Source organism: Didymosphaeria variabile (assembly GCF_027946475.1).
Source record: "Didymosphaeria variabile strain IMI 356815 chromosome Unknown scaffold_9, whole genome shotgun sequence".
Classification (NCBI taxonomy): domain Eukaryota; kingdom Fungi; phylum Ascomycota; class Dothideomycetes; order Pleosporales; family Didymosphaeriaceae; genus Didymosphaeria; species Didymosphaeria variabile.
In genome coordinates this window covers 1,363,298-1,376,823 of record NW_026611628.1, presented here as the reverse complement: position 1 = coordinate 1,376,823, position 13,526 = coordinate 1,363,298, and the positions used below count along the sequence as shown (strand labels likewise).

Genomic DNA, 13,526 nt, shown 5'->3' with positions numbered 1-13,526 from the left:
AGACAAGTCTTGGGACCGCGAACTAGCCAAGGCATTACCGTCACTGACCATCCGGCACGCTCAATACATAGCCTTTGGAGGCTCTTCATCATCGTTTGCAGACGTACATTCTACTGTGGACGAGCACGTGTATGCCAAGCCTGATGTTCTATTTACGCGCCAGAGCAAGCGCTTAACAAGGCCGCTCTCGCTTCTGACTGGCTGCATAACCTCTACCCATGATTTGCCCAACGACCACGACGAGGCCGCTCTCTGGAGCGTCTCAGAAGTGGCTTTGCGTTGTACATCTCAAGCCTAACGAATCCCCGGCGCCTATGAGCCTCCATTCTGTTCGATGGCGCCCGCCATGAGGCCAGGCCCACTCTGCCGGGCAACCTCTGCCTCCAATCACCTCACTTGAGGCCCTGCTCCCTCTCTGCTTTGCTGGGGTAGCCTCACGCAATCCATCCTGTCCTGGGCGCTTGTCGAATCACAAGTCGAGACACTCAATTGTACATGAAGCTAATACAAGACGGCGTGGCGGGTAGGCGGCATGGGTTTACGAAAGCTACCCGTTGTCGTGGAGTTCGTGCCACCGCGCCAGAAACGCATCTTTTCTCTTCTTCACTCCGTCTCTTCTATTGTTTGTTCTTGCTGCTTCACCCGGGACCTTTACCCCGCCACTCATTCTAATTCAGTTCTTGTCCCGTTTCTTTTACTTTACGTCGCCCCTAACAAAAGAACACGGTAACCACCGCTACACGGCCTTTGTTTCACATTCTCGAGGACAATGCATTGTCTCTGTACCATTTCTTGAAACGCCAACTTCGCCCCATCACGAAGCCCTACATCTCACTCTTTGTACCTTACGTTGCTACACGCAAACCCACGACTCACCGAAATCGAACGACATGAGCACTCAACAGAAATATGGGCAGCAATCCCATGAAACGGCACTACAGACCACGTCTACGAGCCTAGCCTATCCTGCACCGTCTGCAGGCTCAAACGGTCAGGATCAGGATGGTCACATACTTGTACACTTTAACGGGCACTTCAACGGCCAGCTTAACGGGGCTTTCATGGTCCCGAGTAACATGCAGCAACAAGCGCCTACCGAGAGCGATGCACAGATAGCTGCACGGAGAGCCATGGCGAAACGCAGCTCTCGGTCATTCGCCGCGAGAATAACACGGAACCGGTCACGGAAGATGGAGGTCTTTCGAGCAGCAAAACCAGGCATAACAGTCGACACTAGCTTCGCACGGCATCGGGGCAACGTGCCGCATCAAGTATATCCTCAGGATAGCGAGAGGAGGAGGGGCGGATCGATCAGGAAGGAGGGCTGGTTTGGCCTGGGAAGATCGGACACGAAGAATAAGGGCCTTGGGATTGTGAAGGGCATGACACCACAGCCTGGACGTGCTTCGGAGGATCGGGAAGGGACAAACAAGGATCCAAAAACGGCAGACTCTCTGACGTCGGGTAGTAAGACCTGGCAAGAAATATCGCCATGGGACCGACCCATTCCCATCGGCATCACAGTACCTTCCGACAGTGTCACAGACTTCAGTCCGTATCAGGCCACACGAGCACGCTCCGACAGTGATGCCACTCTCGCGACCCCAAGCATTATCGTTACTCCTGCAGCAGCTATGCAATCCATGTGGTCACCTGACACCGCGTCGGATTACACAGCGTCCAGTGCATATTCGCGGGCAACGCACATGCCGCCATGGGCTTCGGATGTACCGCCTGTCCCATCATTGCCTGCCAATGTACAGAATCTGCCTGCCCAGAAAGCAAGCTCTGAAGCGCAGCGGGACTGGAATTTCAACTATCCCAACAGGGCAAGGACCGACACGCTAGAATCCGGTGATACAGCTTTCGAAGAAGAGCAGGATGACATCCGAAAGGATCGTATCATGTCGACGGGAACGGTTTTCGAGGAGGACGATACGCCACTGAGAGAGAAGAAGCTGCAGACTCTGTCTGTTGATACCACCGGCATGGTGCCAACGCCACGCAGATCTCAAGGTTGGTGGAACGTCATAACGACTCCTTTTGTGATGTCGCGGACAAACTCTGTCTGGACCCAAGGCGGGCGCAATGCCGAGAAGACACCCGATATACCCATGGTACCGGCCGAGTACGGCACGTACCGCAACTCACCTTCTCCATCTACGTATATGTGGTCCGCAACCGAGAGGAGTCCATCGACACTCGGCGATTCTCCCATGTACCCGGCTCAAGCAAAGTTTCTAGCCCCAAACACAGCAGAAGCAAGCGACCGTGGACAAGGCAACCGCATCAACGTGGCCATGGTGAACAATGATCATTATAAGAGCCCGCCAGCCACTCGCACGGTAGATGCGCCGACCAAGAACCCAACTATCTCTGTTCCTAAAACCATGTCCGTAACATCGGAGACGGCCCTACCTCTCTCTGAGCCGACTCCGAGGTTGTTGGCTGAATCTGCAACACCTCCTCTTGCGGCGAAGTCCTCAACGCCGCCCATCGGCACCACTGCAAACGGCGCAGTGGCAGTCGGTCTGCCACCTCATCCTCAACCGCCGCAGCCTATCAACGTAAACATCGCATTCCATGATGCGCGGGTGTTGGCAACCAGTCATTCTCATCCTACCAGCACATCAGCCCGGACCGAACCAGGACATGTCATTGTTGCGCCGATGCCCGCGTATGCCAACAGCACCACGTCGAGAAGCAATACACCACCACAAGTCGCGCCAGTCTTCTTCCCACCACCGCCTAACGCTACCTCGAAGGACAAGCAGTTCAGCTTCAGCAGCTTCAGCAGAGCGAGCAGCCCGGCGTCATCAGTACATGAAGCTAAATTGCAAAAACCAAAGGAGCATCGCAGGATGAATAAGATCATGTCGAAACTCGCGCTGTGCAGCCGCAAGAAGGGCGAGAAGAGAGACGAAAAGAAAAAGAAACGATCTCGCTGGTGTCTGGGCTGTTGCTGCTGCCTCATATTCATGGTCCTGCTTGCCATCCTCATCCCTCTGGTTGTGGTGTTCACCAGGAAGCACAACAACAACACTGCGACTCCCATCGCGGGAACCCCCGACACAGGCTCAGATACTCCGACCCAGTGGCTCAATAACACTGGCTACCCTCCGATGAAGACTGGATCACTGACGATCGCGCAACCAGAAGCCGTGGAGGAGGAGAGTGGCTGCGTTGCACCTACCACGCTGTGGAGCTGTGCCCTTCCTAAGGAGCAGCAGAAGGACATCGAACCCAACAAGCCCGACCAGCCAAACTTCAAAGTCGAGATCACATTCCAAAACGGCACCGCAGCAGATCTCTCAAAGCCCACCCGCCGAGCGGCAAACCCCGTCTCAGCAGGCTCTTTCATGCGCTCTCTCTCCGCCGAGCCACGCCCTCCCCGTCCCCGCCCCACCCAGCACGGAAGACATGAAATTTCTCGGCCAAACTAGTGACGGCATATCCACCCCTTTCGAGGGCGAAAGCACCCCTTCTTCATGACTTTCCAAGATCCCACCGCCTCCTCAACCTCCTCCCCTGCATCTCGTCTAGCCAAACGCGCTGACGATCCCACGAACATCACCCTCGTGATTCCGCCCCCGTCTCTCAACCCCGACGGCACCGCCGCCGCAGCAACCCTCCTCCCCTTCCCCTCTGCTCAACCACTCCGCCTCTTCAACCGTGGCAAGTCCGATGAACACTACGGCTTCTACACCTACTTCGACAGGTCGATCTTCTTGAAGTCGATCGACTCGTCGACTGGCCGCGGCGGTAACCCTGCGGACACGAACGGGGGGTCTACGAGGGATGCGGCAACGCTCAGGTGCACTTTTACCCAGACGAGGTTTTTGGTACAGGTTTGGACGAAATCCAATCAAGCGCTCCTCAATCCGCCACAAAACACGACTGAAGAAGCGTTCAAGCGCCCTGGCACGTTTCCTTACCCTGTTACGTTCACGCTGGATAGGCACGGCGGCGATGTGGCGAAGAAGAACCTGTTTTGCTATAAGATGGAGAGCGATGGCACAATCGTTAACAAGGACGCGAATAAGTTCTTTCAGTTTGAGGATCGCGGGTTTGGAGGGAATCTTGTGAATGGGACACAAGGGCGGCCGAATGCGAAGGGGCCTATTGACGGTGGGACTGGAGGTTGCAGGTGCAAATGGCAGAACTGGGTGGATTAGATGGTGCATCTGTTGATGTTGCATTGTTTGGCGTCGAACATGGGTCCGTTTCAGGCATTATTTGGATACCACTGGATGGTTTCTGCTGTACATTACTTAGACAGCGCATAGGAGCGCTACTTACCAACCTAATATGATCCATCGGCCTATGAGCCAAATCTTTGTCTCAAATCTCATGTGGATCTTGTAATTGGCCTATGGTTCGAACACGGGATTTGTCTAAGATGTCGTGCGTGGCGGCACATTGCTTGTAATGGCGTCAATGAACACCATCATCGGAGGGTGACAAAAGAAGAGACGTCAAATTATTGGAAAAGACAGTGAAACACGTGCGTTTCTTCGCAAGCAAGCTTGCGCGCATGAAGGAGAGAAACGGCTCTATCGGAACGGAAGTGCTGTGGGGCATTGTTGGGAAAGAAACAATATACTATGTAAAATCCGAGCGTCGAGGCTCGACGCGGCCATAAGTCGTAGGGTCTAACAGCAACTCCACTCAAGAGGGTCCCATACAATTAGTTTGCCATAGTGTTGAGCCGCGTAGAGGGCTTGACAGCCCTCGGTACCAGTTACCAGTTCTGGAGGTGGCACCTACGATTCCACGCTGCTGGGTACAGTTCAAGCCCCGATCACTGCTTACATAGGTTCTCTAGCATGGGGAAATGTATGTTGCCGACTCTCTCCAGGTGCTGCAAGGGCATGTTGCATGTTCGTCAGGCCACAGTTCCTCACAGCCTTACCCATGGCCTTTTACGTCCACGCATAGCGTACTCGACTGCTCTAGGCGTCTCAAACTGTATCGACCGCGGTAATAAGCCGGGGCTGTGGCCAGATCTAGGGAGAGGTCCCACTTTGGGAAATACTGTGGTATCCACCACGGCAGGATCCCGTATGGTACGCGTCTGGTAGGCTTGAAGCCGAAGCTTTCGCCAAGTGACGATGCCGCAGAGCCTCAGGGTCCGGCAGTGGCCTTGCGATACCGAGAAAATGGCTAAGAGATGGGGCATTCGTGATGCATGCTTGGGTTGACGGTCTAGGTATGCTTACAAGTCTGACAGATCACTGTAGTGCATCTTAGCATGAATGATATTGGTGCATCATTGTGACAATTTCGAGTCGTCCGAGGACTGTCAGCAGAATCAGTCGGTCCTTCGGCGTGCACGTCTTCATGCTGCTCCACGGCAATGTAACATGCACAAGCAATCCTTTAGCATCGATCGGGGTTGTTTCGCGGTGTCCCCGTCGCCATCGGACGCGCTTTGATGCACGAGTCAACAAGCTTGGTCATCCCGCGCCTAGCGCCTTCCTCCCCCGACCCTTGCTTTCTCCAGTCGCTCTTGCACGTTCTGGACTCTGGCGATCTGATTGGCTTCTTGCAACCTCACGTCTCGCCCACGCGGTTTCCTCATGGAGCAGGACAGCAGACATGGCCTCATTTGGAGCGAACTCACGCGTAACGGCTACGACGCAAGAGAAGCTCTGACAAGCCGTCGGCTAGGAGCTTGTGCAAGCCATCCCGGAGATCGTTTCGCCTTGGCTCCCGTCATGGCGAGCAATTGCAGACGTCGTGCGCAAGCCTTACAATCGAGAAATCGTCTTTCTCCGAGGAAGAATTGGTTTGGGGTCGGATTTGAAGAGCTACAAGCTGTAGCAGCAGGACCTGCACAACTGCACGCCTCCCGCATGTCCCCACGCAACGTATATGCGCGTAGCGTACGGTCGCGTGCGCTCTTGCCCAATGCGGACGGGCCGAGAAGTAACCGTCTCCACTAACACGACCGCCGCCTCTGCCGGCAACCCACAAGACCAGAGCCACCATGCCCATGCCGGGAGAAGATTTTTCTGAAGCGCGGGATCTGCCTGCGCGCCGGTCTACAATGTATATATTACCACCGCGTTGCGGCCGGTGGTGTGGGCGGCACGAAGACTTTGTCTTTTCTTTTGCGCCTCCCACCCACCAGAGGCCCGCCGACAGACCCGACGGCGCTCCACCGTGGGCTCCTCATCGCCTGTGATTGCTTTGAAACATAAGCCACGCTCGTTACATACACGATCTCTTGCAGCTGTCGATCATCTCGATATCCCCCGCGCACCTTGAGACGCCTCCTACGCACCAACCAACACCTTCGGAACCAGCGGCGGATTCCTGCGACCCCCGGGCGTCACTTTCAACGCACAAGCTACGCGCTTATCAGCCACTCACGCTCGAGTATTTACAACGTGCTACAACTGTCTGGCGACCAAGGGTGAACGTTCGCACCTAGTTCCTTGCCCAAGACCTGGTCCGAATTCCGGTCCAACGTCATAGCCACCGCGCTAAACGTCCGTGTGGGTTCAGCCTTGCGAAAAGAAGCTCGCGGTTTAAAGGCTTGAGTTGCAACTCTGTCTGGGCAACATCACGACACAGGACCTTCTGGTGAATTAGTTCTGAGAACCAGCCATGGAGATTGGTGCTCTTCCCGTGCCTCATGGCGCTCCTGCCAACAGGAACGACTATGCGGACATGGAAGTCAGGCGTGGTGAGTAAAGAACAACCCACTTGTTATTGCATTCCCATCTTTCCCCTTGCCCGCACAATGTTTGCGATACATCATTCTCAGCACAGGGAGCGTTCGTTCCCTACCCTCCAACATTCGCTCAATGGCGGGTCCTTCATTCTGTCAAAAGCATCAATTACCGCAATCACGGCCATCCTTTAGCGAAATATTCGAGCTCGTCCGGGTCAACAAAAACGGAATCACGTCCAGAAATCCATCGCTAACCGAACTATCAGACATGACAACCGAAGAGAAGGACGTCTTCCACGCCATTCTCCATCCCGACGACATGTACGATGGATTCGGTACCTACTGGGCTGACATGCCTATTGCGCAGCGCCTCAAGTTCATCGGCAACGTCGACAACCAGGAAACGAAGAAAGAAATGTCATCCATCTGGACCATGTTCAAGGGTGATCCTCTAAAGCCCGTGGGTTACTACCTGAAGAACATGGTCCTTCCCGGCGCAGGCCTCGGTTTGGAGGGTTATGTCCTTTTCTCCATCGGTAACGTCAGGCCACTGCTTCAAGCTACGTTTCCCACTTGCTGGGATACAAACGAGGTCTGCGACAAGCGCTGGACGGAAGCCGTTGACTACTTGGAGATTATTGGTATCATTGTTGGTAGGTTCTCATGTCTCATCCGAAAGCCCCGAATTAACACCTGCAAGGTCAAATTCTCGTTGGTTATCTGGGTGATTACCTCGGTCGCCGATGGGGTCTTATCCAGGATGCCACAATCATGTTCATCGGATTGCTCATGCTTACTGCGTCGTGGGGTGTCACGCTGGAAGGCTGGGTCATTTGCTACGCTTTCTCCCTCTTCTTCTACGGCATTGGTGTTGGTGGAGAGTACCCCATGACTGCCACTTCTGGTATGGAGAATGCTGTCGGTTCCGGCAAGGTCTCCACCAGAGACGATCGGCTCCACCGTGGCCGCAAAGTCACCAGCGCTTTCCTGATGCAGGGCTGGGGTCAGTTCTTCAACCAAGTTATCCTCATCCTCTTGCTCCTCATCTTCCACCACGGCAGCGGTAACCCGCCTTACTCCAAGGTCGCCGCCCAATGGACGTACCGCGTCTCGTTCGCTATTCCCGCGGTCGGCACCCTATGGCTCGTCTACTACCGTTACTACAAGATGCGCTCGGCAAGCAAGCAACTCATGATCAGCAAAAAGAAGGGCAACGTTACTGGCTACGACACCAAGTCGCTCAAGATGACCCTGACGTACTTCGGCCCTCGCCTGATAGCTACAGCTGGTGCCTGGTTCGCCAATGATGTCTTCTTCTACGGCAACAAGCTATTCCAGAACGAGTTCATCAAGGTCATTACGCCCAACAACAGCACCGTCATGACCGGCTGGCTCTACAACCTCATTAACGTTGGTGTTTCGCTCTGCGGATATTACCTCGCCTCATTCCTCATCGACAACAAGCTATACGGCCGCAAGTGGATGATGATCGTCGGTTTCATGGCAGATTTCATTCTGTTCGTTGTGCCGGCTTTCAACTTTAAGTTCTTCACTTCTGCTGAGCATGTCCACGCCTTCCAGGCCATGTACTTTCTTTCTTCCTTCTTCAACCAGTTTGGCCCCAACAGTGTCACCTTCCTCGTCGCTGCTGAGGTCTTCCCGACGCCCATCCGTGCCACTGCCCACGGCTTCTCCGCTGCTGTAGGCAAGTCCGGTGCTCTTCTCGCTTCCGTTCTCTACAACTACATCGACACACAAACCAAGTTCTACGTCGTCCCTTGGTTTGGTCTTGCTGGAGCCCTCGTCACTTGGCTCTTCCTGCCCGACACCACCGGCCTCGATCTCAAGGAGCAGGAACGCCGTTGGTCATACATCCGCGCAGGCAAGGAGCAAGAATACCACGGCATTGCCATCCACTGGAAGCATCTTTCTGTCTGGGAGCGCATGCGTGGCGTGCACAAGGCCTATGACGCGCGCCTCGACTACGAGGCGAAGATCAACGAGATGCGCGCCGAGTGGGTCGAGCACCAGGAGAACAAGTTTGCGGACGATCTTAAGGGTCACGAGGACTTTGACGACAACGATGGCGAGTTCGAAAAGGGCGTGCACGACTATTTCTCAAGGACTGCTCCGGATAGCTTGAGGGGGAAGAGGGGTGCGCAAAATAACAATGGAGTGTTGGGTGAGAAGATCGACAGGGAGAGCGAGAGTGGTGGTAGTACCATTGCGGATGCGGATCATATTTATCACGAGAAAAGGTCTTAGGAGACTAACGGAAAGGGTAAGGGAAAGCTTCCTGTCAGGGAGGTTGACAAGGACGCCAAGGTTAGGGGCGTTTCTTTGCTTCAAGTATGTAAATTGGAAACTGCATCTTAGCGTTTAATACCCAAAAGCTTGATAGAAAATGATTGAGCTCTCTTTACAAGTCGTCTTACGAACTGTCTTCGGCTGAGTGATGGTCATGCCTCTCTTCATGGTTGATCGAATGAAATTTGCAGCTGTCGATTCACAAATGCTTGGTGAGCCATTGAGCGTCATGCAAGAAAGCCTCCACAGACACCCCATCTACCCAGCCCTCCACCGAAACAGAGTGCCCCCGCACCCCGGTTGAACGGGGGCAAGGGCATATAGACACAACGTAGCACATAGCTATTAGCCACATCAATTTACAGCAGGAAATAAGAAGTGATTTATAGACAGACAGCGTTAGGATCCTTAACTAGACAAGGACAGACGCCTAGACAGGCTACCTATTAGTTTAGCAGCGGCTTTTACGCAAGATACGCCCTCACCCTAGGTACTCAGCGCGTCCTTTTGCCCCATAGGAGGCTTTGTAACTATTCTCATAGTTGGAGTAAATCTATTTATTACCTACCTACCTACCTGTAAGAAAGCCTCCAGCATCATATGTACTGGGCATGTCCGTTTCTGAATGCTGCACCCCAGAGATTGTGACTTGCGGCACTTCGGCAGGAGCACCCCGCCTCACCACAACTTTACTCTCACTATTTTCGCTCTCGCCCTCTCTCTCTCTCTCTCTAACACACACACGCACTCTCTCTCACTCATCTCGATATCCAAATTCATGTTCACAAACACAATGTCATCTCTGCAGTCTTACTTAGCTTGAGACAAAGCGAGGAAAACCTGGCTAAGCAAATCAACACCCTGACAAATACCAACAATCGTCTGGGGCAGGATATTGACACCCTGACAACCAAAAACACGGCTCTGGGAAGAGAAAATGTCGTCCTGAAAGAACGGAACGACGCCTTGTCTGGAGGGCAATGAGCCCCAGTCTGGCCAATGCAGCTCTGCCTAAATCCTTGTCGATGACATTGGTGGAGAGATGTATGTTCAGAAGCTCCGCAGCTTCATTGGCAAGGTAGGTGGAAAGATGGCCCTTGAAGAAATCCTGTCGCTCGGTGAAGCGGTGAGACGGTTTGTGAACAACAAGTTGCATCCGCACATGTATGTGGATGACGACGTTGCCAAGGGCCACAAAATCGTACAGTCGGCACGCCGAGTTGACAAAATCCTTGGCTTGGAGGCGATGGAGGCGCAGACATCGGACAACGAATATATCAGCGAAATGATTTAACGAGTAAAGAAGAATATAACAATTTCCCTCGTATTGAATTGTGTGACGCCCACATAAATGTACATGGCGAATCCTGTCACCTTTCCCTCTCGCCAATTCTGCCCCCAAAACAGGTTAATGTATTGGAGTATGATTGGAACTCTCGCCAATCTTGACTTTTGGTTTTGATGTTACCCTGAGCATGAGGTATTATTACAGTCAGGGTCATTGTCGTCCTGACCCGGAACGGGATCTCCGTAATCTTTTTGACACAAGATAGTCCACAAAGCCTCCTAATGGATACATGAAATGGTTAGAGGGTATTCTTGCGAGATCTTGGGTGGGACTTACTGCTGCGAAATAAGCATAGCTATCTGCATTAAGCTTTGCCAAAGACTTGTCCAACGTGCGCACTTGTACCGCCCCGTAGCCGATAGGATTGCCAGCTGCATCTTCTTGGTCGATGATGGGAGCATTAAAACTGCGGACCGATTAGCAGCTTTCGACAAGAACATGAATATTCTTACATGGACTGTGTCATGCGATTGTAGTGCCTGAAAGAATTGGTCAGCATGGTTCGTCAAAGCCAGTAAATCGTTCAGCTTACGTGTATTCATGGAGCAAAGTCATCCCAAGTGAGTTCATTCTGAAGCTCACGTTGTCTCCTATACTGTCACAGGTTAAATAGTGGTTCTCTGCGCCCGGGCCCTGTGGATCCTGTCCCTCAATGACTGTTACGCCTTTCTTATCGAAAGCCCTGGGGCATAGGACCAGGGCGACATCGTTCGGTGCATTGTTCTGGTCCAGGTACGCAATCAATCTTGGATCACCGCAAAGATTTCTGGAGTCTGATTGTTGTACCAAGATCTCCCCAAGGAAAGGGCTTCCGCCATCCGCAGCAGGCGCATTAGGGTCTGTAGGTTGCGTCCAGATTGTGGCGAAGACTTTCCTGACGTTGGCTCTGTCTTCTTCGTTGAAGTATTTTGTGAAGATGTTCTGGCGGTTCGGATCATCGATGACGGTTGTGGCGTAACCCGCAAGTTCAAAAGCGTCGTTGAATGCACGCTCGACCTTTTCCAATTTGTTTGGATGGGGCTCCTCATCTGGGTTGAGGTCTGCATCGCCGGTGTTTGGCTCTGCACGAGCTCGAATGTGGCGATTGTAATTGGTAGGCAAAGAGAGTGCCGTGATAGAGTCTTTGGTTATTGGAGATCCCAATACATTTGAGACGAAAAGGATAGCGACAAGCACCGAAGACAGTTTGGAATGCATTTTGATAATGTCTCTTTTACCGAGTCTGGCTTCCAATTAATGTATGGGATTGTTGTCCATTCTTATAAACCAGCTTTAAGAAACCTCGCAGAATACCATGATCCGATCAAAAGCCATGAGCTTTGACAGCCTTCGCATAATACTGCGCCCCGATCAAAAGCAATGATACTGAAACTACTGAATTCGATTCAAGTGACGTCGGCTGACTGCGTTTATTTGATACTGCCTCTCGTAATGCTTACAGGATCACAGACGAAGGACGAGTCGGAGTGCAGAAGACTGATATTTGCGAAAAGGCTCAAACATGGCAATTCCAACAAGGCTAGATCTAGGTGAACATCTAACAAGTGGGGGCGAAAGGAGAACAGAGACTGCACAGCCCTAGAGGCCGCAGCATTCTGCGTCAGCGTAACATAGTAAGAGTTGGGCGTAAGCAAGGCCGATTTGACTTACTTATGCCATCGAAATTGCTGAAGCCCAATCAGATTTGTTGGAATACGAGCTCCCTTCCCTTCCCCAGACCATTTGTATGATGCAAAAGAAACGCCAAGACTGTGTGCTTATACTCACGTTTTCCGGCCCCAAAGTGAGACGGTTACGTCATACTTAAAGAAAGTGCTTATTTAACATTCACTCACGGTGAGGAAAGCTGTTCCGATCTATCATACTACCTAAAACGGACCTTATCACCGCCAAACAACGCAATACAGCCAAGCAACATGTCAACAGCTACGATGAACCGTCCGAGGATCTCAATAGAGATGGAAATGTCGCCGAACACCTACCACTTTTCCTCTGCTAGGCCGCCAACCCTCAGCTTTACTCTGACACCCCATGCATCACAATGTCTGACTATTCTCGTACCGCACAGTTCGCCTTTGGCTACCGGTCGATCGATGAACACTGGGGGCTACCCAATTTCTGACCTGAGCACTTCGCCCCCCACCACGGTCAAGATCGGAGACATGACTGGCTATATCTCGGTTCCCGCCTCACCCAATGAAATGATTGTACTACAGCCTGGACAGCGGTCGAAGAAGTTTCAAGTGGCGTTCAACCGCGGGGCATCCTATGAGCCATCCTTCCGCCCGCAGCCGTGGCACATTGTACGTAATGGCAGGCTATTGGATCAAGACGGAAAAGAAACGTCCATCAGAAGACCGAGCGTGGTGCACGGTGTGGATGGTCTGGAAGCGGGAAAGACGTACAAGACGACTATGGCGATAGACAAATTAGAAAAGACACCTTGGTGGTGGGGGGATGAGAAGGATGAGCCGGATCGGAAGGATTTGGGTAGTAAGGTTGGAGGAATCGAATGGGAAATAGTAAATGGCGGCGTAGAGTTTCGGGTGGAGGAGTGAGGGGTTTGTCGAGTCAGACGTCAGATCATTAGCATGCTTCCTTCGATCTAATCGTGATATTTCGTATAGAGAGTGGCTACCACCATATACCAAGATGGACTTGTTACAGATTGAATCCGTTCATAGATTTTTCATTGGCCAATAACCCCGTAGGCCCAGAGAATGCCAACATAGATGAAATTCCATGAGGATGATTGTCGTCTGAGAAACATGGCAGTGTTACCATAGAATTTCCACTCACCCTCGAGCATCCTTACGGCCTCAGGCATACCATGACTTGCCATTGCCATCGATCTTACGCGGATGGCGCTGTTGTTTCATCATCAAGTCATACACTGGAAGTTCGCTGACAACTAGTGGTCTATACCATGTTCGCATGAAACGCTGGGTTTGGGATCCTGAGTCTCTTGCATTTGTATTCGAGAACTCCCCGAGTGACGCGCCAGAGCCTTCGGGGCGGCAACTTTCTCATATTGATAATACAGTCTTGAGGTATTTCCGCCTTGTAGCATTATTCTTCGAATTGAAGGGAGAGGATCGTGGCGTCTTAGACATATAAATGCTTGCATAGAGCAGATTTTGCTAGTGTGAAGAAGAAAGGTAGGAAAGTATATGTGTATATATATACTCTAGT

The 13,526-nt window shown here is 52.3% G+C and overlaps 5 protein-coding genes across 5 annotated transcripts; 4 read left to right on the top strand and 1 right to left on the bottom strand.

The window, feature by feature from the left end:
• Positions 1-890: 890 nt before the first annotated feature.
• Positions 891-3,443, top strand: N0V89_011770 (uncharacterized protein; the record flags this gene model as incomplete). Its single annotated transcript, XM_056220497.1, has 1 exon — positions 891-3,443. One exon carries the CDS (start codon positions 891-893, stop codon positions 3,441-3,443), a length of 2,553 nt encoding a protein of 850 aa, XP_056065800.1.
• Positions 3,444-3,488: 45 nt separating this feature from the next.
• Positions 3,489-4,175, top strand: N0V89_011769 (uncharacterized protein; the record flags this gene model as incomplete). The annotated part of the gene is made up of 1 exon (XM_056220496.1): positions 3,489-4,175. The coding sequence occupies one exon, from the start codon at positions 3,489-3,491 to the stop codon at positions 4,173-4,175; it is 687 nt and encodes a 228-aa protein (XP_056065799.1).
• A 2,772-nt stretch (positions 4,176-6,947) lies between these two features.
• On the top strand, positions 6,948-8,944 carry N0V89_011768 (uncharacterized protein; the record flags this gene model as incomplete). The annotated part of the gene is made up of 2 exons (XM_056220495.1): positions 6,948-7,332; positions 7,380-8,944. The coding sequence occupies 2 exons, from the start codon at positions 6,948-6,950 to the stop codon at positions 8,942-8,944; spliced, it is 1,950 nt and encodes a 649-aa protein (XP_056065798.1).
• Positions 8,945-10,862: 1,918 nt separating this feature from the next.
• Positions 10,863-11,531, bottom strand: N0V89_011767 (uncharacterized protein; the record flags this gene model as incomplete). The annotated part of the gene is made up of 1 exon (XM_056220494.1): positions 10,863-11,531. The coding sequence occupies one exon, from the start codon at positions 11,529-11,531 to the stop codon at positions 10,863-10,865; it is 669 nt and encodes a 222-aa protein (XP_056065797.1).
• Positions 11,532-12,265: 734 nt separating this feature from the next.
• On the top strand, positions 12,266-12,892 carry N0V89_011766 (uncharacterized protein; the record flags this gene model as incomplete). The annotated part of the gene is made up of 1 exon (XM_056220493.1): positions 12,266-12,892. One exon carries the CDS (start codon positions 12,266-12,268, stop codon positions 12,890-12,892), a length of 627 nt encoding a protein of 208 aa, XP_056065796.1.
• Positions 12,893-13,526: the final 634 nt, after the last annotated feature.